Source organism: Marmota monax, unplaced genomic scaffold, assembly GCF_021218885.2.
Source record: "Marmota monax isolate L192 unplaced genomic scaffold, Marmota_monax_Labrador192_F-V1.1 WCK01_AAM20220418_F8-fsc00005, whole genome shotgun sequence".
NCBI lineage: Eukaryota > Metazoa > Chordata > Mammalia > Rodentia > Sciuridae > Marmota > Marmota monax.
In genome coordinates, this window is record NW_026692254.1 from 5,891,664 (window position 1) to 5,915,057 (window position 23,394).

Here is a 23,394-nt window from a genome sequence, read left to right on the forward strand (position 1 = left end):
CATGCTTGTTAACATTTTTAGAGACCATATCCTGGTCTTTTCAGAGGTTCCAACTGATCATTGTTGCCTAATAGGCCACCCATGCATGTTTCTCAGGCCTTTTCCTGATATCTGAAGACACTGCAAACTTTGATCTTGACATGCTTGGGCTTCACTGTTCTGCCAGTGATTTCAAGTTTATCATGTAAGTTTTAGGAGGCTGTGACTATACCTCCTATCCCAAGACCAAAAGTTCTGCTGCCTTAAAAGAAAAAAAAAAAAGATCAAGACAACAAAAATTTACATCTTCATTTGTGTCTCTCAAATATTTAATTAGATCATATTCCACCCTTCATAGAAACATATTCGACTCTGCTCTTCTTTCTTGAGCTCCTCAAACCCCTGGAGCCTCTCAGACTTCTACCTCTACATTAGTGGTTCTCAAAGTGTCATCTCTGGACCACTGACATCAACATCATTTCAGAACCTGTTAGAAATACGAATTCTCAGGTTCCACCCCAGACCTGCTGCATCAGGAACTGGGAATGGGCCCAGTTATCTGTGTTTTCATAATCCTTCCAGGGATCCCCTCCATCTTCAATGCATCATGCCATTGTGATCTTGGCTGTGCCAGCCCCATCATCCCCACCTTTCTCATGTGCAGTCTCACTCCCCCAAAGACAAAGGAGATCATAAACCCTTGACTGTGCACCCTCACTTCCCCTCCAGCTCTGAACCCACCAACCATTTTCTCTCTTACCTGCAGAGGAGGGATTAAGGATATAACACTCATCCATTACATTCTGAGGCAATTAGGAGATGTCAAACTGCCCCCCTCGACACATACCATTTGATGTTAAGTGGCAATTTGGAGAGAAAACACAGAAAGAGCCTGTCCTGAATATGCAGAAATGGGGGACCTTCAATAGAGGTGACAGGTGGTATATTGGTCAGATTTCTTTTTAAAACATTTATTCATTTATTTAATTATTTGTTCTAGTTAGGTATATATGACAGCAGGATGCATTTCAATTCATTGTACACAAATGAAGCACACTTTTTCATTTCTCTAGATGGACACAATGTAGAGTTGCACCATATGTGCTGTCATACATGTACCTAGGGTAATGATGTCCATCACATTCCACCATCTTTCCTGCCCCCATTCCTCCTACCTTCTCCTCCCTCTCCTTTGCCCAATCAAAGTTCCTCCATTCTTCCCATGTCCCCGCCCCCCATTTTGGATCAGCATCCACTTATCAGAGAGAACATTCGGACTTTGCTTTTTGGGGATTGGCTTACTTCGCTTAGCATGATATTCTCCCAACTCCATCCATTTACCTGCAAATGCCATCATTTTATTCTCTTTTAAGGCTGAGTCATATTCCATTGTGTATATATAGCACAGTTTCTTTATCCATCCATCTATTGAAGGGCATCTAGGATGCTTCCACGGTTTAGTTATTGTGAATTGTTCTGCTATAAACATTGATGTGGCTGCATCACTATTGTATGCTGATTTTACGTCCTTTGGGTAAAGACTAAGAAGTGGGATAGCTGGGTCAAATTGTGGTTCCATTCCAAGTTTTCTAAGGAATCTCCATACTGCTTGCCATAGTGGTTGTACCAATTTGCAGTGCCACCAGCAATGTATGAGTGTACCTTTCTCTCCACATCCTTGCAAATATTTATTGTTACTTGTATTCTTTCTAATTGCCATTCTGACTAGATTGATAAGGAATCTCAGTGTAGTTTTAATTTGCATTTCTCTAAGTTCTAGAGAAGTTGAACATATTTTCATATATTTGTTGATTGATTGTATATCTTCTTCTGTTCATTTCCTTAGCCCATTTATTGATTGGATTTTTTATTTTTGGTGTTGAGTTTTTTGAGTTCTTTATATACCCTGGAAATTAGTGTTCTATCTAATGTGCATGTAGTAAATTTGTTCTCCCACTCTGTGTACTCTCTCTTCACATTATTGATTGTTTCATTTACTGAAAAGAAGCTTTTTAGTTTGAATCCATTCCATTTATTAATTCTTGATTTTATTTCTTGCACTTTAGGAGTCTGGTTAAGGAAGTCAGGACCTAATCTGACATGATGAAGATCTGTGCCTACTTTTTCTTTTAATAGGTTCAGGGTCTCTGGTCTAATTCCTAGGTCCTTGATCCACTTTGAGTTGAGTTTTGTGCATGATGAGAGATAATAGTTTAATTTCATTTTGCTGCATATGGATTTCCAGTTTTCCCAGCATCATTTGTTTAAGAGGCCACCTTTTTGCCAACGTATGTTTTTGGTGCCTTTGTCTAGTACAAGATAACTGTACTTAGGTAGGTTTTTCTCTGTGTCCTCTATTCTGTACCATCGGTATACATATTTATTTTGGTATATTGTTCAGATTTCTGTTGCTATGACAAAACACCCAAGAAAATCAACTTAAAAAAAAGATGAGGTTTGTTTTAGCTCATGGTTTTCAGAGGTTTCAGTGCATGGTCTTTTGGCCTTATTGCTTTGGGCCTGTGGGGAGGTAAAACATCATCATGAGGATCCCAGAATAAAGCAAAGCTGCTCACCCCATGGCTGTCAGGAAGCAAAAAGAGAGAGAGAATGGTGATGGAATCCCAATATCCCCTTCAAGGTTATCCTCAGTAACTTCCTCCCATCCTTACCCACCTTCTAAAGGTTCCACCTCATCCCAGTAGCACCACATAATGCAGCCTTTAGCATAAGGACTTTTGGGGGACATTAAAGATCCAACCAAAACATGTGGCCATCCTCTCTGTAAAGCAAGAGTTCTGTGAACCACTGTGTGATCTAGACCAGGCCAAGCCGTCTACTGACCATGTGCTTGTTTCTAACTATATTCCTTTTAAGATTGCAAAGAAATAATACAATACTACTAACATAATAAAGTATTTGGGTTTCAAAAATGAAAAAAAAATGCTTTGAAATTTTCCCTTTTTTTAAAGACTGTGTAGTGGAGAAAGATGCTGTGTGTGAAACCAACTTCCTAGATATTAAGGCTAATGAGGAGTAATCTTTCCATAAGCAATAGATTATATGCAAGTTCCACTTATTCCCCACCCAAGTGGGGTTGGAAAGGTTTGCAGAAGTATAATTTCCAGGACTCCTGTTCTTGGGGTTGCAATTCAGTGGGACTAAGGTGGGATCAAGAAATATATATTTTTGACTACTCCCCAGATAATTCTGAAATGCACCTGGGTTGGGGAAACCATTTCTGTAAACATTTTCTCAAAATTGGCAGTCTTATCTAGAAGGAAATTATTTCCTTCTATAATTGTTCATTGGGGCTAAATTGTTTTTATGGGCTGGTTTTCCAAACCACATTTTCTAATTATCTACAAATCATGTAAGTTCTGTCACATCATTACTTTAGGGTTTACCAGGCCTAATTATTAAGTTATCATTAGTTTTATATAGCTGAAGTCATTACGTACTCAATTGGACCTAGTAGAGAGCATTTCACAAAGCCCTAGCTTAAACTATCACTGGTAAGAATGGAGGCCCAAAAAGGAATATCTGCAAGACATGGGGAAGCCTTCCCATATGGTGCTAATAAAGCCTTATAAATAGCCCATCATTTACACAAAACATAAAGCCCTTCCTCATCCTTCCCCACCAGAACTAATGTCACTCATTTTTTAATTCCCACGATGCGTTGTTATTTGGTCTTTTGAAACTGATTGATTAGTAGCTTGTGTTTTGCCATTTCTTCTGACTTGTCTTTTACAGCTGCCATGCTGGTATTTCTATCTTGTATATGCTTAGTATATATAAATGTCCAATGTTCTCCTGCAAATATATATAAAACCATCATTAATCAATTCCCCTAAATTATAAATGCTCAAATTCATTTGATTCTCTTTTGCCAAAACTCTCAAATCTCATTCCCATTTTTCAATTGACATTTCAAACATAGCACTTACCTATTTTTTTTTTTTCAGTAAGGATTTATGTGATGCTTTTGTGCAAAGACATAAGCTTTTCATCTGAGATTCTGAATCCCCAAATATTTGCCACAGACACTTGCCCTGGCTGCCATGCCCCTCCCCTACCTGGTACATGGGGCTCTTCAGAGCACCTAGATCACTCCAAGAAGATACTTATTCGTAATGTTGGGTCCAGTGTTGATTCCAGATCCCTGACCTAAGTCACAAGATTTGGCTCAAGGAAGGCTTAGGAGATCTTTTCCTTATCCCCTTTCTCTAGGTCCCATTTGGTTCCTACAGGGACTGATGAGAACAGGGAGCTCTGAACCACCGTAAAAGATGGCACCCAAGAGAAGAGAGAAGTAGGGTCAGGGAGAGAGTGGCTAACATGTTTCATCCTGCAAACCCTCTACCTTCACCTAGATGTTCTCGGAATCCTCTCCTTCTCTTTGGATCTCTTTCTTTGATGTCCCCCAAAGTTCAGAGTGGGCCATTACTGACAGCTTTGTGGCCATAGATGTAGCCACTAGGTCATTTTTACTAGCAAAACAAAAATGAACTAAGTGCCCTAAGACATGTCAAAAAGTCTCTTTTGTGATCTGGAAAGAAAAAAATACTGAAAAAAAGTTAATTTTTTAAGGGAAAAACTGAGATTCTATTATTCTGCTCTATTTTCTATTCTATTAAATATTTTCTTCTGATTTGTTTTGTTGTAGTTTTTCTTCTAATAGTACAAGTTCTTATAACTCCCAACTTTTCACCCCCATCCATAGCATTTTATTATTAATTGTGTCCCATTATCTTACCTCTTGAAGGCTGAACTAAATCTGAGCTATTCTTTGACCAGTAAAATATCCAGTCAAATCTTGAGCTAGGACTTATCATCATTTAGCAAATATTTTGTCACTCTTTTGGACAATTCAGAAAGCGGAAGTTTTAATAAATCAAATTAAGGTGTTGAGATTATGCGTAGTAATTATTTTTTCTCTACATCATCTACTTGTTCAAATGAAACATTAATTAAACATGTTAATTAAATCAGTAGCTTTGGCTGCCTTTGCCACACCATAAAATATAGATACATTACATATAGATGTAGATAGTTAGATATATGTATGTATATATATCGGCAAAAAAATTAAAAATGCTGAGCAGATTGCCTAGCAGATTGATGGGTCTCTACTGCCCAGAAGGACAAACAACGTGAAAAGTTTTATGTTTCTTTCTTCATGTTCCCAATAAATTGGCAAAGTGACCCTCTTTATTTGAAGGATAAGGATGTTTAGACCTGATTTTGTAGCTGCCCTCCTGAAACGTGGAATGAAATGTAATACCTTTTACTTATTTCCCTGGATACCCTAATCCCTCCCTGCTTTACAAGTATCTTTGAGCTGTTCCTCCCTTTGTATCCACAGCAACATGAAATCCCCACTGGAATTATTTACTGCAAAAATGCAGGTGCACTTGCTTAATGTTTCATTGGCTTGAGCTCTTAACTTGAACTTCTTTTCCCCCATAATATGGTGACCTTTGATTTTGGAGCACAGTGCTCACAATGATGTTAAATATTGTTTATATACATTAAGCCAACACCATCACATCTGAGAGCTGTGCTTTTTCTGTGACTGTGCTGTTTGGCCATTTTATATAATGCTTGCTCAAAGCCATGCTGTACCCTGTGACCCACTGTTCTATCTGTGTGAACTTTTTGAATATTTGTAGGTAATCAAATGTAAAATCTTAAACATTTCATCCTCAGAAGAGCTAGAATCTATTAGTATTATAGATTATAAGCTTCATGATTTGGGACCAATAGTGATAGATTTAGGAAATTAAATCTTTGGATATTGCTAAATCAGATTACAGTAAGTACTATCTTAGCCAAAATATGAGATTGGAAAGTTGGGCACGTGGCATACACCTGTAATCCCATCTTCTACGGAGACTAAGATAGGAAGATAGCAAGTTCAAGGCCTGTCTGGGCAATTTAGCAAGATGCTGTGTCAAAATAAAAAAGGACTGGAAATGGAGCTCAGTGAGATCGTACCTCTGGAGTCAATCCCAATTGTCTGTCTTCTGTCTGTCTGTCTCTGTCTCTCTCTTTCTTTCTCTCTCTCACATACACACACACATACACACACACACACACACAAGGTTGGAGGAAAAAAGAAAATCACTGATGTCATTTTCATATAAAAGAATGGCCTTTTATATGAAAGGTAGGAACCTTCAATGAGTGACAAGGTCACAAATAAAGTTGGGGAGGTCAATGAGGTCCTGACTGTAAGAACCTCATACACCATGCTAATGAACTTGAACTTCATATTTTGGTGATAAAAATAGTTAACATCCATCAAAAATTACTATGAAGCAGGCAATATTCTAAATGTTTTCCAGATATGATTTCATTTAATTTTCTCAGCACCCCTATGAAGCATTAGGTTGTATTTTTTTCTCCTTTTATAGGTGAAGAAAATGAGCCACAGCAAGGTTAAATAACTTGCCCAAGGTAAACAAACAAACAAAAGAAAAGCTAGAAAGTACTAGAGCTGGGAGCCCAGCTGAGGAAGTCTGACTCTCAAACCCATGATCTTAATCGCTGGGCTCTGCTGCTACCAAGATAGTAAGCAAAGACAGGAATTTCAAAGCCAAAACCATTGAGATTTGATTTAACTTAAAAAGAGGTTTCCAGTAGCTGTAGCTGTGTGGGAGAGGGGAAGAATAGAGAGACTTGTGCCAGGGAAACTAACCCAGATACTATTTCTCTAAGCCAGATGGTGAGGTACAGCAATGTGTCACAGGAATGATTGTGGGGGTGGGGGTGGCATTTAAGAGATATGGACAAGGTAAAAGTGATTGGGCATGATGACCAATATGGAAAGTTGGAAGGATTATAGGAATCTGAGTGCAGGCCTTCAGATTCATAGCTTGAGAAGTGGTTAGTTAGCTATGGCTTTGATAAAGCTTTAAAAAGAGTTGGATTGGGGCTGCAAAGAGCTTTGTATTTATGATGTCCCTGGAGCACCCTAATTTTGAACACATTAAATTTGAGATGACATTGGAGTATTTAGAAATTAGGTCTATATCTCAGAATAAACATTATTATAGTATCCAAGAGTACATTATAGAAAATATGCAAGATGAAGGAATGGTGGTAGATGGCATCACCCTGGAAAATGTGCACAAGACCGATAGGGAGCTTGGTTAGGGATAGGACAATGAGGAGGAGCTGGGTTTAGATAGCTTTTGCATCACTGTGACCCAACAAGAACAATTTACAAAAGTAAAAGGTTATTTTGGCTCATAGTCCCAAAGATTCAGTCTATGGTTGGCCAACTCTATGGCTCTAGGTCCAAGGTAAGGCAGAACATCATGGCATAAAGGCTTGGTGGTGGAAGCAGAGAGAGAGCTCCACTCATCAGCAGCAACGTAAAAACCCCAAAGGCATGCCCCAAGTGACCTACTTCCTCTAGCCACATCCTACTTGCCCAGTTACTACCCAGTTAATCCATTCAAGTGGAACACTCCACTGATTAGATTACAGCTCTCATAATCTAATCCTTTCTCCTCTGAATATTTTTGCATTGTCTCACACATGAGCTTTGGGGAGACACCTCATAAGCCAAACCATAACACTCTGTCAAAAGAAAAAAAAATCATCAGAGACCCTTAGGACAGTGTTGTCTCAGATAACATATTCTGTTGGACACAGTTCCTTGGTGGGAAGCCTGCATGACCCCAGCCTTCACCATTTCTCCGTCCAATCCTCCTTTCGATTTAGGATCAGTAATGGCATCCCACTGTTACTAGTCCATGGATAACTCTCTGTCCTTTTGGTTCCTGTAACCCTGTACAATGCCTCCTGCTTTCATTCAGTCTGACTTTGTGGAGTCTACCATCTATTTTTTTTTTTATTTTTTTGGCCTGGATCCTGATTAATGAGGATCTTCTCTCATCCCCACCTCATTCTTCCTTCAGGAGTCACTGTAAGTAAGAACTTCCAGTTGCCTCTCAGTATTCATTCTGCACTTTGTCCTCAGTGACAGAACTGTGGGCCATGTGGTTTTGGGGAAAAAAAAAAACAGTGTTTAAGAAACTGCATTTTTCAGCCTCCTTTGCTTCTGCATGTGGCCATGTCACTGAGTTCTCGTAATATAAACAAATTGGACATGTGGAACTTTCAGGAGGGGAGCTCCAGTCACCTGGGGTGGCCTTGGGAATGGAAACCACACATGGAGATGTAGAGAAACGGGGCCATGGTCCCTGTTGGCTTCACAGATCCACTGTATCAGCACTAGACTAGTTTATTAAGTCTCGCTGTAACAGAAATGGGCTGGTATAGGGATTTGGAGAAAGAGGTGAGGAATTTGAAGAGGAGACAGTGTTAATGGGGAGATACCTCCCTTCTGAAGCTGGGAATGGAAGAATGTTCTTGCAAGTGCGTGAAGGGAAGTGTAGGGGAACTGAGGACTGGTTTGTGTAGGAGATGTGCTCAGTTGAGAAGGAGGAAGGAGAATTAGTTGCAGAAACAAGAAAGATTATAATAGGGAACTTGAAGATCTACAATGAAAACTACAAAAGGAATTTGACTAGGGCTAAAGAAAAAAGTGCAGAGCTGGTTCTTTTATATAGAAAATACTCCTCTCCCTTAAAAAAAAATCTTTTTACTATATTACTACAGATGATTGTTTCAAAAACCTTTCTCTTTGGGGAAATTTTCTAATTGTACAATAGCATAATTCAGGATGATACAATGTGGTAATTTGGCAATCTATAAGTCATTTGATCCATGTTGTTAGATAATTCAAATTATTCAGTACCAAAGGGATTGTTTGTGTAGTAAAAGATATAGCTACATAATCACTAAGCCTTTTATTCACATAGAGCTATAAAAGGGGTCTGTAAACAACTACTGTTAGTATAACACAAACCCCATTTTGGTCACATGGAACCCAAAACCAGGATAAATTTGAACTGCCTTTGAGTGTAGACACATTCTTCTTATTATTTGTGTTTTCCATTAGAAGGTGGTAAATCCAAGGCTTGTCATTGTTGTGCACTTTCAGACTGGCAGCTATAAGTAGCTGGGGTTAATTGTGACCTTTATGTTATTTAAAGATATTCAAAATTTTTATTCTTATTATTAGAGGATAAGATGTGCTTGGTTTTCCTCATATCAAATAAGAATATTCATTCTTAAATGACACCCATCCTTAGAGACTTTAGAGCAAAACCTTTCATAATATTTAGCTATTTTTAAATGTCAGGTGCAGTTGAGTTTATTGCATTGCCAGCCTGGGCCATCAGCAAAAGTCTCCTGTTTTTAGTGCTACTTAACAGATTGTCAGTAAATTGATAGCATTTCCACATTTGGAAAATTTCCAATCTCCTCATGGCAAAGGAGGGCAGGTGTTTTCCTCTGACTTGGTGAAGGTTTCTTTTTCAGCATTTGGTTGATTGAAAGGAGTTGGGTGAACTAAGAAAAGATATTGGGGAGGGCGGGAATATATATATATATATATTTTTTTTTTTCCCTCATCAACTAGGATCCTATGAAAAGATCAGCTCACCCATAAAATCTTGCCGAGTCTTAGCAGAGGGCAAATCTACAGCAGGAATATTTTTTAATAGTTTTTTTAGTTGTAGATGAACACAATACTTTTATTTTGTTTGTTTATTTTTATGAGGTGCTGAGGATGGAACCCAGTTCCCCACACGTGTGAGGCAAGCACTCCACTGCTGAGCCACAACCGCATCTCCCAGCAGGAATATTTTAGACATTGAAGGGTATATATGGAATAAGTCTTAAGTTTTAAGCATGTGAGTTTTGATGTTGCTTTTGTTGTTGTTTTTTTGTTTTGTTTTGGTACTGGGGATTGAACCCAGGAGCTATTTACCACTGAGCTACATCCTCAGCCCTTTTTATATTTTATTTTGAGACAGAGCCTCATGAAGTTCCTGAGGCTAGTCTCAAACTTAACTGGTCATAGCCTTTTGGGTTGCTGGGATTACAGGTGTGCACCACAGCACCAGATTTACGCATGTGAATTATTAGAAGCTACCACTTACATGTGTTGGACACACTGCTTAAAACTACCTGTAACCTGTAGGACTGGTTAGAGAGGGAGGTTTGGGTGCGTGGAGAGGGTGCTGCTTCGAGTTGGAAGGGATGAATTTCTTTACTGGCCCCTGCTGCTTATGAGTTTCTGACCTTCAGCAAATTACATAACCGTTTCCAACCTTGATTTTCTTACACATGAACTACCCGCCATGCCCCCACTCCTCCAGCATAAATGGTCTTGAAGATTAATTTCTATGATAATGTCTAGGAATGGGCCTTGGACTCTAGAAAGCTTGATGTATTTAAGGCAGTTTCACTCTTAGAAGGAGGCCCCTAGAATTTTCTCCTAGATGATACTTTGGTATTTTTATTTGAATAACTATATGCATCTTGAAGTAATAAATCTAACATTGACCTGTGGGAATGAGATGATCTATGGATTCCTCTCAACAATTTGAGGGTCTCCAGGGCAGTGCATCCTCTGGATGAACCAGCATCCTCTGGTTCTGCATCCACACATTCAAATAACCTCAGGCAGAAAATATTTAGGGAGAAATTTTTTTTACTATCCTGAGCATGTACAGATTTTTACCTTGTCATTGTTTCCTAAAAGTACAGTATAATAACTATTTTCAGAGCATTTACATCGTACTGGGCATTATAAGTAATCCAGAGATGATTTAAAGTACACGGGAAGAAATTCAGGTTATTTTGTAGGCAAACATTCCACCATTTTATATAAGGGACTTGAGCATCTGCAGATTTTGCTATCTGCTGGGGACTCCTGGAACTAATCTCTTTTGTATTCTGAGGGGCCACTGTATGGACAAAAGTTAAGTGAAAGGACATCGAGCCAGACAGTGCCCAGTATGGCTTTGCCAAGTCATTGTGCCTCAGTTGCACTTGATAAAATAGGGATAAAATATTATTGACCTTATAGTATTGCTGTGAGGATTAAATGGAGGAAATAACACATGCAACATGAATGATTTTAAGTACTCAGCAGGATTTTAAACAGTTTCTTAGTGGTAGTTTGAAATCAAGCTTTGCATCAATTTATACAAATTGATCTCCCTCCTCTCAATTTGTGGATTTTATTCTGTTTCACTTTGGGAAGCAAACTTAAAAAAAAAATTAAACAGCGTCTGCCATTATACCATGTGTAGCTCTTGGAATTTCTGCAATTAGCTCCAATGCCATCTTCCTTTTTTTCATTTAAATCGTTCTATTTTAAGGTTTGTGTAAAAAAAGAGTTGCTATCCTCAAAGAAAAATCCAACAGTTGAATGACACATGAAATAAAGTTAAATTGAATTATAATAAACTTCCACTGAATCTTGTTAAACCTCTCTTTGTTCTTTTCCTCTTTTTTTTCTCCTTAGTTCTCACCTGAAGTTTAATAATCTCACCCTGATTTCAACTCATGGACTCCCAGGGAAAAAACTTCTGGGCAATGAACAAAGAAAGTTTCTGGCAACCAAGTATGGATTCTATTTGATTTTTCATTCTAAGGCCTAACTGTAATCCATGCATAGTCTTTTCTATGGTATCTAATAGATTTCAGATTGGGAAGAGGAAAGTGAAAGACTTTTCTCCTAGTGTTCAGCATTACTTAAGAAATACAAATTCAAACCTATTACCAAGAGAATGGTCCAGAGTGGCAGTTTGGGGCCACCATTTTGTATCTGTGAGAAGCCAGTTGCCCTATTCCAACAATTGGGGTGGAGTCCATGGACCCAGCCACCCCTACAGGGTCAATGGACCTTGATGACTATGTTTGCATCTGACAGGGCACCTCAGTAGGGCTTGGGTCTCATGCCCACTTCACCATTTGTAATTAGGTGCTGACTGGGCACCTTCAATGCCGGTCTAGGCAAGCTCTATTGTTTTCATCCCAATAGGATCATTATTTGACAACATCTGTTCTAGAAAGTACTATTCCATTATCACACAGCTTCCACTAATTTTAATTTTCTATATCAAAACATTAGTACAGAAATATTAGGATTCCTGCCTCTAGAAACAATCTCCCAATTTTTTTTAGTGAAGAGTTAAGGAAATTGTTCCTCTCAGGGGACCAGTTCATTTCAGAATCTATGATGAAAGGACCCTCTTTCCTCTTTCCTCAAAAACTTGCTTTGCCTTCAAACAGTGAGGAAAAACCATAGATTCTTTGCCAGAAGAATAAGGCTCATTTTGAACTAATACCTTTACCAGACTCTAAACATTGATATTTTTTTTTCTTTCTTGGAAGATTGCCATTACAGAGCAGTAAAGGACACAAGATTTGAGCCAGGAGGATGTGGATTCAGATCCTGCCCTTACTACTAAGGGTCTGAGTGAAGGATTTCACTTCTTTGAGCTTTGGTTCTTTTAATTGTGAAAAGTGTATGATTAAGATGTGCTGCCTGGAATTTTTGTTAAAAAATTCTGGCCAAGAATAGAGAATCGATACAATGGACATTGTCTTTTCCTCCATCACACCTTCCCTCTTTCTAAACTATATGACTCCCAGAAAATACTAGTGTTATTGATGTCTTAAGAAGAGGTTTTTTTTTTTTTTCCTGATATTTTCTTTCTTTTTTTTACCTGGCTTATTTGTTTTATTTTTAACAAAATATAATTAATTGTATGATTACATAATTTAAGCTTCAATAATGTCTACATTTAACAAATATTTAACAAAATCCCTGAAAACTGAGCAGTTGGGTCTTAGGCACCATTATGAACTACTTCAGCACTACACTTCCTAGCTCAGGCTTTTACACAGAGCTCAAGTTCAAAGTCTCTTTGAAAGACCCTCTCCACCACTGCTACCCATAGAGTGCAAAAGAAGGTTTGGTGCAGGAAATTTTTTGTTTGGTTGGTTTTTGTTTTTGTCTTTATTTTTATTTATATATGACAGCAGAATGCATTACAATTCTTATTACACATATAGAGCAAAATTTTTCATATCTCTGGTTGTATACAAAGTATAGTATATTCACACCAATTCGTGTCTTCATACATGTACTTTGGATAATAATGTCCATCACATTCCACCATCATTTATAACCTCATGCCTCCTCTTGTCCCTTCCCACCCTCTGCCCTATCTAGAGTTTGTCTATCCTCCCATGCTCCCTCTCCCTATCCCACTATGAATCAGCCTCCAATATGGAAAGCAGTATGGAGATTCCTTGGAAATCTGGGAATGGAACTACCATTTGACCCAGCTATCCCTCTCCTTGGTCTATACCCAAAAGACTTAAAAACAGCATACTACAGGGACACAGCCACATCAATGTTTATAGCAGCACAATTCACAATAGGTAAAATGTGGAACCAACCTAGATGCCCTTCATTAGATGAATGGATTAAAACAATGTGGCATATATACACAATGGAATATTACTCAGCAATAAAAGAGAATAAAATCATGGCATTTGCAGATAACTGGATGGAGTTAGAGAAGATAATACTAAGTGAAGTTAGCCAATCCCAAAAAACCAAATGCCGAATGTTTTCTTTGATATAAGGAGGCTGATTTAAGAAGAGTTTTAATGCAACCAGCTTGGTATAAGTTCTATCCATCCCCAGGTTAGAGTGTGATAGGAAAGAATGGTATAAAGGACTTTCTGCTGACGTTATACTACTGCATAGGCAGACTGAGTACCTAGGTAGAAGTTGTTCATTTTGAAGATCCCTGTCTGATCCCTGCAGGATGGGTGTAAGACCCATACCCCAGATGTCCTAGCTTCTGTCCTTGCCTCTTTGCATTCTCAACACAGTCACCACAGCAACACTGCAAAAATGTGACTCAGATCATGTCAACTCCTTACGGCCCAGAACTGCACTGTCCAAGAGAGCAGCTATTAGCCACATGGGGCTATTTAAATTTAAATTAGTTAAAATTAAATGAGATGAAAAAATTCAGCTCCTCAATCACATTAACCACGTTTCAAGAGCTCAAAATAGCCACATATGGCAGTGGCTACCATACTAGCTTAGCTACAGAACATTTTCATTATCACAGAAAGTTCTAGAATGTTCTGAAACTAAAGTCTGTTGTTCCTATCTACTTCTCTGACATCATCTTTTACTTTTTACTCTTTTCTCTACACACTAGCCCTATCAACAACTTTAATGTCCCTCAAACACAAGAAGCTGGTCCACCTTGGGGTCTTTGCTTTTTTTCTCTGAAATTTTACGTCTTCCATGAAGTCTACCCTGACAACCCCATTCATTTGCAACCAATACTTCAACTTACTCTAGTTCCCCTTACTCTGCACTATTTTATTTTGTTTTATTTTTAGTGCTACTGAAATCCTTCTGAATGTTATATAATTTGCATTTTAAAACTATGTTTTTTCTTTACATGATGTGGAATATACCAATGTTGCCTCCAAAGAACTGCAGGCATTCCCTCAATCATAATAAGACAGGCACCAAACAGCTACATCCGTCCATATGAGCCACTACATAATATCCTAACTCTTGGAAGCCTGTTAACAGGATGTTCCCTTAAATGGCCCTCATACCAGAATAAAGGAAATTCTCTCTGATTATGGAGTTTAAAAACAACAAGGACAAACAACATCCATAAATTTAATCATTTAAATTCCTCATTCCGAATACTACTTTTGAACTTGTTCTTAACTAGTGTTTTGCTCCATTATTATAGTTATTATTTTTTTGCACAGCATTTTGGTCCACCCCAAGCCCCCTGCCCCACTCTGTCCACCACTGATGGAGGTGCAAATGACATGCCCAGAGCACAGCTGAAGGGAAGCAGCAGGAAAGCAGGAGAAACAGGAAGGAGGAGAAGCCACTAATTGGACAGTCAACCGTGCATAATTGAAAGTTAATTGTAACAGTCCTTCTTCTAAGAATGTCACAATTAATACTCTCTGAAAACCTCTAAGGTTTTTTCCATTTCTGAATGTTCTGATTCCATGAGGTGCAGGTCTCCACTGACTTCTATTGGCTCCCCCGGAGTTGGCTTCTAATTGTGCACCTGGAGCTTTGGCTAAGTCTCCTGCCCACCAGGTCTGGGGGCACTACAACATTGAACAAGCAGGCCGCTCCTCATTTATGCCTTCTTCCAGAAATTTCCCCTTCCTGCATATCTGCTTCCCGCTCCCCCTTCTCATTCTCTGGCTCCAGAGTTTTCTATAAAGACAACCTTTCACATTTCTGCCCCTGTGGTGCTGGAGACTGAACCCAGGGCCTTGTACATGCTAGGCAAGTGCTCTACCACTGAGCTACATTCTCAACCCCCTTTCATATTACTTTCAAGTCAGGGTCAAGCTCACTTGAGACAACATGAAGTTTCACTGGTGCGCCTTTTTTTGGTTCTTTCTTTTCCAGAGAACCCTGGCAGGAGTATGTCTTGCATCACCAAGCTGGGAGGGAGTCCCTCCTGTGTTAGAATCCTAAGGCTTATTTACTCTGCATAGGAAATAATTTTGGAAATTTTTTTTGCTTATAGTTTCCCTTGTGGAGAAATTAAAGAAGGTCCAGATGGATAGTAATATTCACAATAGACAGCAATCCCTTACACTGTGAGATTTTAACATAAGAAATGTCATTCAAGTAGTAACAGACTGCAAAAGCAAGCATCCCACAACCTTCAATGCTTCTTTTTGCATCTGAGTAAAGGTTCCTGAAAATCGGTGTTCGAGTACCAGTTCCCACTGGACAGAGCTTCAAATTTTAAGTCTGAAATATGCATTCTGACATTATCAACACTGCCGTCCTACCATCATTAAAAATAGTATTGTCTTAGCCTTTCACAAATTTCCCCTGAGAGCTTTTATCTTTGAGTAAATCCTCATAAGACTAATCCCTGGACACTAACTATGTTTAATTTTTCCTCGTCTTGGACAGCTTGCAGTAGAGATTGTATAACTAGAACAATCCTTTGTGGGTCTCTCATGAATGTACAAAACCAGTGAAGTTTCCTGTATTTCTGTAAAGCTATCAAAATGGCTTTTTAAAAGAATTTCAACTCCCTATCCATTATTTTCCTGTGACAGGCCAGCCCCTGATTTTCTTTATTATTATTATTATTATTATTTTTTATTAAGGAGAAATTTTCTTGTTTTTAAGTGTTGTTTCACAGAGAGATACAAAGCCCAGAGCTCCCATCTCTTTCTAGGGCTGTGTAACAGGGTCTAATGTGCATCCATTACTAGAATTCTCTTTGTGTGGTGAAACCAGACTCATGTATGGATCAAAAAGAAAAAAATGTTCTCCCATTACCACTTCAGAACCCTGTTTTCTTCCAAATAGAGTAAACAGGATTATGTGCCATTAATATTATTTCAAATAGTACCCTTCACATATGCATCCCACTTGACAAAATATCATCTCCTACATGCTCATGTTCATTCCTTACTGTGCATGGAGGGTGGGCTAAGTGCCCCATGTTGAGAGGTGAAGAAACTGGGGACACAGGGTTCCCAAAGTCTAGGCTCATTGGCAGAAGAGCAGGGACTCAGACCTGGCATAGTTCTTTCTGGAAAAGATCATCTAGCCTAATTTTAAATGAAACACTATCCTGTCACCTGAGACTGTCCATCTTCCGAACAGGATCATTACAAAGGTCATTTACACAAGGTTAAACCTTTCAGAAAGTTCCAGTAACACCCCTCATAAAAGTCTTTAAATAAACCCAAAGCTGAAAGAAACCCATTTTTGTCACATTAGAGGAGAGTGCCCAAACTCAACAAAACCCAGAAAATGAAAGTCCACACTGCCACCAGTACGCTGCCCCAGCATTAACAGTCACCCTGGACCTGGTGTACTTACAAGTGTGCCCAATATAAAGCACCACTGCCCTGAAGAGTGAATCCCAAAAGTCTCCAGTGATTGTTCTTGCTGTGAATGTAATTCCCTCATTGAAAATTTCTTTAAATAAAATGCGCTTTGTTTTTTTGACATGAAACCATACATTAATTCTAAGAACAAGTCACTGACTGAAAAATATTAGGAAAATAGCAAAAATAACACTCGATGATGTTACTTTCTTCTTCCTCATTCCCTTTGCAGAAGAAAGTGTACAAGTGATCTCTCTCTCTCTCTCTCTCTCTCTCTCTCTCTCTCTCTCACACACACACACACACACACACACACACACACACACACACACACACCTCTTTCCTTGTGGACTGGCCTAAGCCAGGTGGAACAATTTAGTTTTAATGGGAAGATGTCAATTTGTGCCTAAGTGTTTCAAAACGAAAAATCTCCTAGCATCCATCCTGGTAAACTCACAGCAAGAGCACAGACTTGGCTCACTAGGGGACTCGAACCAGCTCACCAGATGTCTAATTAATGCCCGCTGTCAGCTGCTCAAATGTCACTTATGGAGCTTCTCTCTTTGCAGCCACTGTTTTAATGATAAAGATTATGCATTGATGTCACTGTGCTCCTGGGTTAATGTTGTGGTTGGTAGAATGACTGGCATAGACCGAGCAGCCAAGCACGTAATAGTTTCCAAGGACCAAATCGTGCTGTACGACCACCTCATCCTCTGTACCGGGCAGCAGTACCAGGTGAGGCTGTGCACATGGGATGTGTTTGGAGATCTCCACGGATAATGTGTTTACTGGGGCACATGCTCTCTGGGTAAAGAGCATCCTTTCTTGCCCGGACAGCTGCCACTCTATATTCATAAAAGCGCTCTTCAAGGCCTGCGCACATGACCAGAATTGTGTCCGCAAACCCTCCCAGAAACCTATTCCAAGAAAAACATTCTGCTCCAGGATAAAAATCACAGCAAGTTGGAGAAATGTCATTCTTAAGCTGTTGTCCCAAAGTCTAACACTTAACGGCTCACCATAGCAGAATCCAGACACAACCAGGCACACATTTGTGGTAAATTAATTTATGCCTCAAGAGGCTAACATTTGGCTGTGGCAATGCACTCACGCAAAAGTATTTCAAACATGCGCACCTTCTGTCAACCCTTATTTTATTTTGTCTCTCAGTTATAAAACTAGGAAATCAGATTGACTGCTTTCCCAGTGACCATGCTTCCCGTTTGATTAATCTCTCAAGCCACATTTGAATACGGCATTGCTGGATTCAACCGAAGCTGTTCATGTCTCAGGCAGCAGATTTTAATATTCCCACTTCTTGGTACACATTAGCATTTTCTGTGGCCCACAATACAGTCTCTCTCCCATGAAAATACATTGTTTTAAAACTCAAGGATGGGATCTCAATTAGACTGTCTCATGCATGGTGGTGGATTCAATGCATGTATGCTTTCTTTACTTTTCCCAAGCCAGGAGAAGGAGCAGACAGAGTCTCAGTACTAGCGCTGTTACTGCATGTGGTGAGCAGTCACTTTAGCAATGTTCCCTGCTTTGTCTGCACATTGAGATCCCCTGGGATGCTTTGAAAACACCTATCCCTAGGCGCTGCCTCTGGAAATTGTTTTAGTTATTTTGGTGGGCCTGTTTTTGTTGTTGTTGTTGTAATACCCAGGGGTGCTTTACCACGGAGCTACATCCCTAGGACCTTGGGGGTTTTGTTTGCGATCCCATTTTGCTAAATTGCCAAGGCTGGTCTTGAACTTGTGATCCTCCTGCTTCAGCCTCCCAAGTCACTGTGATTACAGGTGTGTGTCACTGTGCCCAGCTCCTGCAGTATTTTTTTAAGCTTCCCAGATGATCATAAACTAAGGCAGAGAATCACCAGCTGGAATTTTCTCAAGGTTGAATTCCTTCATCTTTATCTTAGAACAGCACTTGTCAAACTGCATGGCTGCACACACAAAGCCTCAGAGCATCCGGTTAAAACCAAGATGCTGAGCCCTGGGGTGGGGTGGCAGAACCTGAGATAGTAGTTTCTAACAAGCTCCCTGGTGAGGCCGTTGCTGCTAGTGAATGGACTGCACTTTGAGGAGCTTGGGTGAATCTCTAAATAATTTACTTTTCTTTCTTTCTTTTTTTTTTCTTTCTTTTTAAGAAGTCTCTTTCTCAAAGGATAAAAAAGAATGCCTTTTTTATTTTGGTTGAAGGATAAAAATGAACTGGAGAGATACCTCATTTTGATATTTAAGGATTCCTCATACTTAAAAAAAAATAAAATAAACCAAAAGAAAACACCATGCACCCCTTTCGCCTGTCCCCCCTCACCTGCCCGACGGGTTCCAGCTGCTGCTGGCGACTGCGTACTTTGGAAACTGAGCAGAGGACTGGGCCAGCTGTCCAGTGACTCGGGCATCTGCCCATGTGTGTCCAGCTGCCCCTGCAGCTTTGGTTTGCGGCACATTAAGCTCTTGCCCTTTTTACAGTGGGAAAAATGAAATGAAGAAGTGATAAAGGGAGTTCCAATTTAATTTTTCCAGAAGGACATAAAAATCAAAGGTACATAGAGCAATACAGAAAGGGCAGCTGAATTCACTGGGGACCTTCTAGTTTGTATTTCTTTTTCTATCTCCTTCTCTTTGATTCTCGCATGATTTTGTCCCAATTTTGTCAAACAAAATGATGAAAATAAAACCTAAACCCAAAGCAAGAAGACAATCTATTATAAAATATAATTATGATCTTTCACCTCTAATTAGACCTTTTAAATGGCATGCTTCACTGTAAAATATTCTGCAATATTTTGATATGCAAATGCACATCACACAATCTTTTTATCAGAAAATCTGTGCACAAGGTAAAATCTTTAATTGTATGCCATGGCTGAGAGTAACGAGGGCTGTTCTCTTACTTCCAAGTCCTCTTTCTTGAGCTATACAGTCTGAAGCATTTCTGCTAGAATAAAGTGCTTTAGAATAAAGTGTTTACTACCCTAGCTCCAGATACCATGTTTATAGAAGTTTTGTCCTTGATCTGCCAACTGCAAAGTTGCCATTATTCAAGGCCTCTCTGTTTTGAAAGATGATATGGCATTTAGCTATCTCATTTTCAGTACCAACTTCCTTACCCACCCACTTCATCAGTTTTCACTGGTTTTTGAATGAATACATGCCACCTTTGAAAACCACTCTGAGATCACTTCCAAATGAGATCACATGACTCGCAAATGGTTACTGAGAGACGGATAATACCTGCTCTGTGCCTAGACTTGGGTAATCTCATAAGGAAGAAGAACACAAATTTAACTCAAACTTAACACCAAAACCCAAACAACAACAAATAACCCAATCAGTAAATGGGCAAAATAACTGAAAAGAAACTTCTCAAGAAACACAAATGACCAACAAATATATGAAAAAAATGCTTCACATCTCTAGCAATCAGGGAAATGCACATCAAAACTACACTAGGATTTCCCCTTATTTCAGTCAGAGTGACAATGATTAAGAATACAGACAATATGAATGCTGACGAAGATGTGGGGGAAAATGTGTACGTATACACTGTTGGTGAGACCGCAGACTATTATAACCACTCTGGCAAGTAGTATGGAGATTCCTAAAACAAGTAGGAATGAAACCACCGTATGACCTAGCTATTCCTCTCCTTGGTATTTTCACAAAAGAACTAATATCAATATACTAAAGCAGTATGGCCACCTCAATGTTTATAGCAGCACAATTCATGATAGCTAAATTATGGAATTAACCCACGTGCCCATCAATAGATGAATGCATTAAGAAATTGTGAGCCAGGCATGGTGGCACACGCCTGTAATCCCGGAAGCTTGGGAGGCTGAGGCAGGAGTATCATGAGTTCAAAGCCAGCCTCAGCAATAACGAGGTACTAAGCAACTCAGTTAGACCCTGTTTCTAAATAAAATACAAAATAGGGCTGTGGCTCAGTAGTCAAGTGCCCCTGAGTTCAATTCCTGGTACCCCCACCACTACCAAAAAAAAAAAAAAAGAAATTGTGGTTCACAATGGAGTTCTTCTCAGCTATAAAGAATAAAGAAATTATGGCATTTGCTAATAAGTGGATGAAAATGGAGATCATCATGCTAAGTGAAATAAGCCAGACTCAGAAACTCCAAGGTTGAATGTTTTCTTTCATATGCAGAAGCTAGGGTAAAATAAAGGAAAGGAAGAGGGAAAAAAATAGGACATCATAAAGATATAGGAAAGTAATGTAGAAGAAGGAGATCAAAAAACAGAGTGGAGGGATGGGTAAGGGGAGGCAATACAGAATGAATTCTTAGAAAATCATGTTATGTGCATCTATAAATATACTACCAGGAACTTCACATTTATGTATAAGTAAGAAAAAGCAATCAAATATAAATAAATAGACAAGCAAAAGGAAGTCTAGCAGAGTAGAGGAAGGAAACCTACAGAGGGAAGGGAGTATGGGAGGTAAGAAGATTCATTAACTGAAATCAAATTCCATTCTATGAATGTGTGAGTTTGTTGAGATGAACACAACTACTATGTACACTTATAAAGCTCTTTTTTTTTTTTTTAGAAAAAAGAGATAGGTACTTCAGTTTATAGTCAACCTGATATGACTCAACAATATGACATAGTCTCTGAGAGGTTCATGACATCTAGAATGAGAATAAAGTGTGGTAAGCAGAACAGTGCAGCCCCAGGAAAGAGTCTGCTACAAATAGGGACTGGGGAAAGAGCTATCTATGTTGATGTACCTTCTAGGAAAAGACTAGAGAGTGGGACTCCCCTTATCATTTGACAGCATCTAGTAGGAAGAGAATTCACACTGAAGATGAATGAAGGGAAAAGTAACAGCATAAAGTCAAAGCAAGTGGCTCTTTTGAACCACTTGCAAATTATCTGATACTTCTCCCATCAGAGGGTTGGAGTCTGTGCCTCCCCTTCTTGACACTGGGCAGACTTACAACAATAACTTAAGACATGCTAGAAGAAAACTCTCCTTACCCCCCCAAAAAATATTGTCTAACTGATTGATTTCAAGTAAAATCAAGGAAAAAATTTCTCAGTTAGTTACATTCTGGTAAATGTCAGAGAATGAGACATTTCTGATTGTTGCATGAGAATGACGGGAGGTGAAAGGAGAACAAGCTTCAGAAGAAAAATAACAGATTACCAAATGCACCCCCTTACAAAGGAGCAAAAATAAGGCAATCATAAAATATTCCCTCTTTGATGTTAAACTGCAAAATAAAATGAAACCAACTGCACAGAATTCTGAGAAAATTTAATGGTTCAGTTATTATATGTCTACTTAATTCTATCATTTTAGAAGATAGCAAAGAGACATTCTCTTATGTGCATATCCTCAGAAAAATTATCTTCCATGTTTTTTTAACCTTACTGTAAAGTGCAATGTACTCCAAATAACTGAGATTAAAAAAGAAAATTTAGAACTTTATAATAGTATAAGGATAGGTAGCAAGCACCACAAATGTAATTTAAATAATTTTTGTAAATCTGAAAATAACTATGAAATAGGAAATTATGACTCTCAACCTAAGTTAGTCTAATAGAGACCAAGAACTTCCTGAAAATATGGAAAAAAAAGTGTAAAGGGAGTAATATGAGTCATCTTAAGTAGGCAATCCAAAGGTAATATTTCAGGGTTGACCCATTATTATTTAGAGGAATTCGGTGACACACGCCTGTAATCCCAGAGGCTCTCCGGAGGCTGAGACAGGAGGTTTGCAAGCAATAGTGAGGCACTAAGCAACTCAGTGAGATCCTCAGCAATAGTGAGGCACTAAGCAACTCAGTGAGACCCTGTCTCTAAATACAAAATAGGGCTGAGGATGTGACTCAGTGGTCAAGTGCCCCTGAGTTCAATCCCCGGTACACACCCCCGAAAAAAAAAAAAGAACCATAAAAGACTATGTCAGGCAAATCCTCTCAGCTCTTAGAGCAGTGATATTAATACACAACAAAGTAAAATTGGAGACACAAAAGCAATTAACACTGACAAAGGTCAAAATTCATGGTGACAATATAGAGGTCACAAACCTATTATGGGCTGAACATGATTGTGTCAAAGGACAGGCCATAAAAACAAGGGTGTACACCTGGCTTACTCATTTAAGAAAAGGACAAGCTAAGGCACATCCAGAAGCTCAAATTCACCCCAGATGTTGAGCCACACAGATGAAAATTGCGGTGGCTAGGATGACCAGCTAGTCAGAACTAGTCTTGTACATCATAACCCCAGGAAGCTGATTTAGGACAGGTCCACGGAAGCAACGGGAATATGATGCTTATTCACCCTAAGAAACAGCCTTCTAATGGTCTGGAAGTCTCTTCCACAAGGGAGTGGCCAGCCCCAGGAGACAGGAGCATGCTGTGCTGAGAGCCTTCATCAGAGCAATGAGAGTCCCGGATGGCAGTCGAGTGTTTTCTATGAAATGATCATATATTAGCTGATGTAACCTTCATGGTGACTCTAAGATGATTCCAAGAAAAATCACCTTGGAGTGAGTGTCATCTTCGTTCTCACACTTCAGATTAGGGGACCACCTGTTATTTAGCAATTTGCCTGGGGCCT

General features: G+C 39.1%; 1 protein-coding gene across 3 annotated transcripts in view; it reads left to right on the top strand.

The window, feature by feature from the left end:
* Nucleotides 1-23,394, top strand: part of Cfap61 (cilia and flagella associated protein 61) — a 273,395-nt gene that overhangs the window by 151,258 nt on the left and 98,743 nt on the right. For all 3 annotated transcript variants that reach the window (XM_046434983.2, XM_046434992.2, XM_058576462.1), the window contains 2 exons: nucleotides 11,375-11,473; nucleotides 17,361-17,529. In XM_046434983.2, the coding sequence (XP_046290939.1) occupies nucleotides 11,375-11,473; nucleotides 17,361-17,529 (268 nt within the window). The remainder of the gene's footprint in view (nucleotides 1-11,374; nucleotides 11,474-17,360; nucleotides 17,530-23,394) is intronic.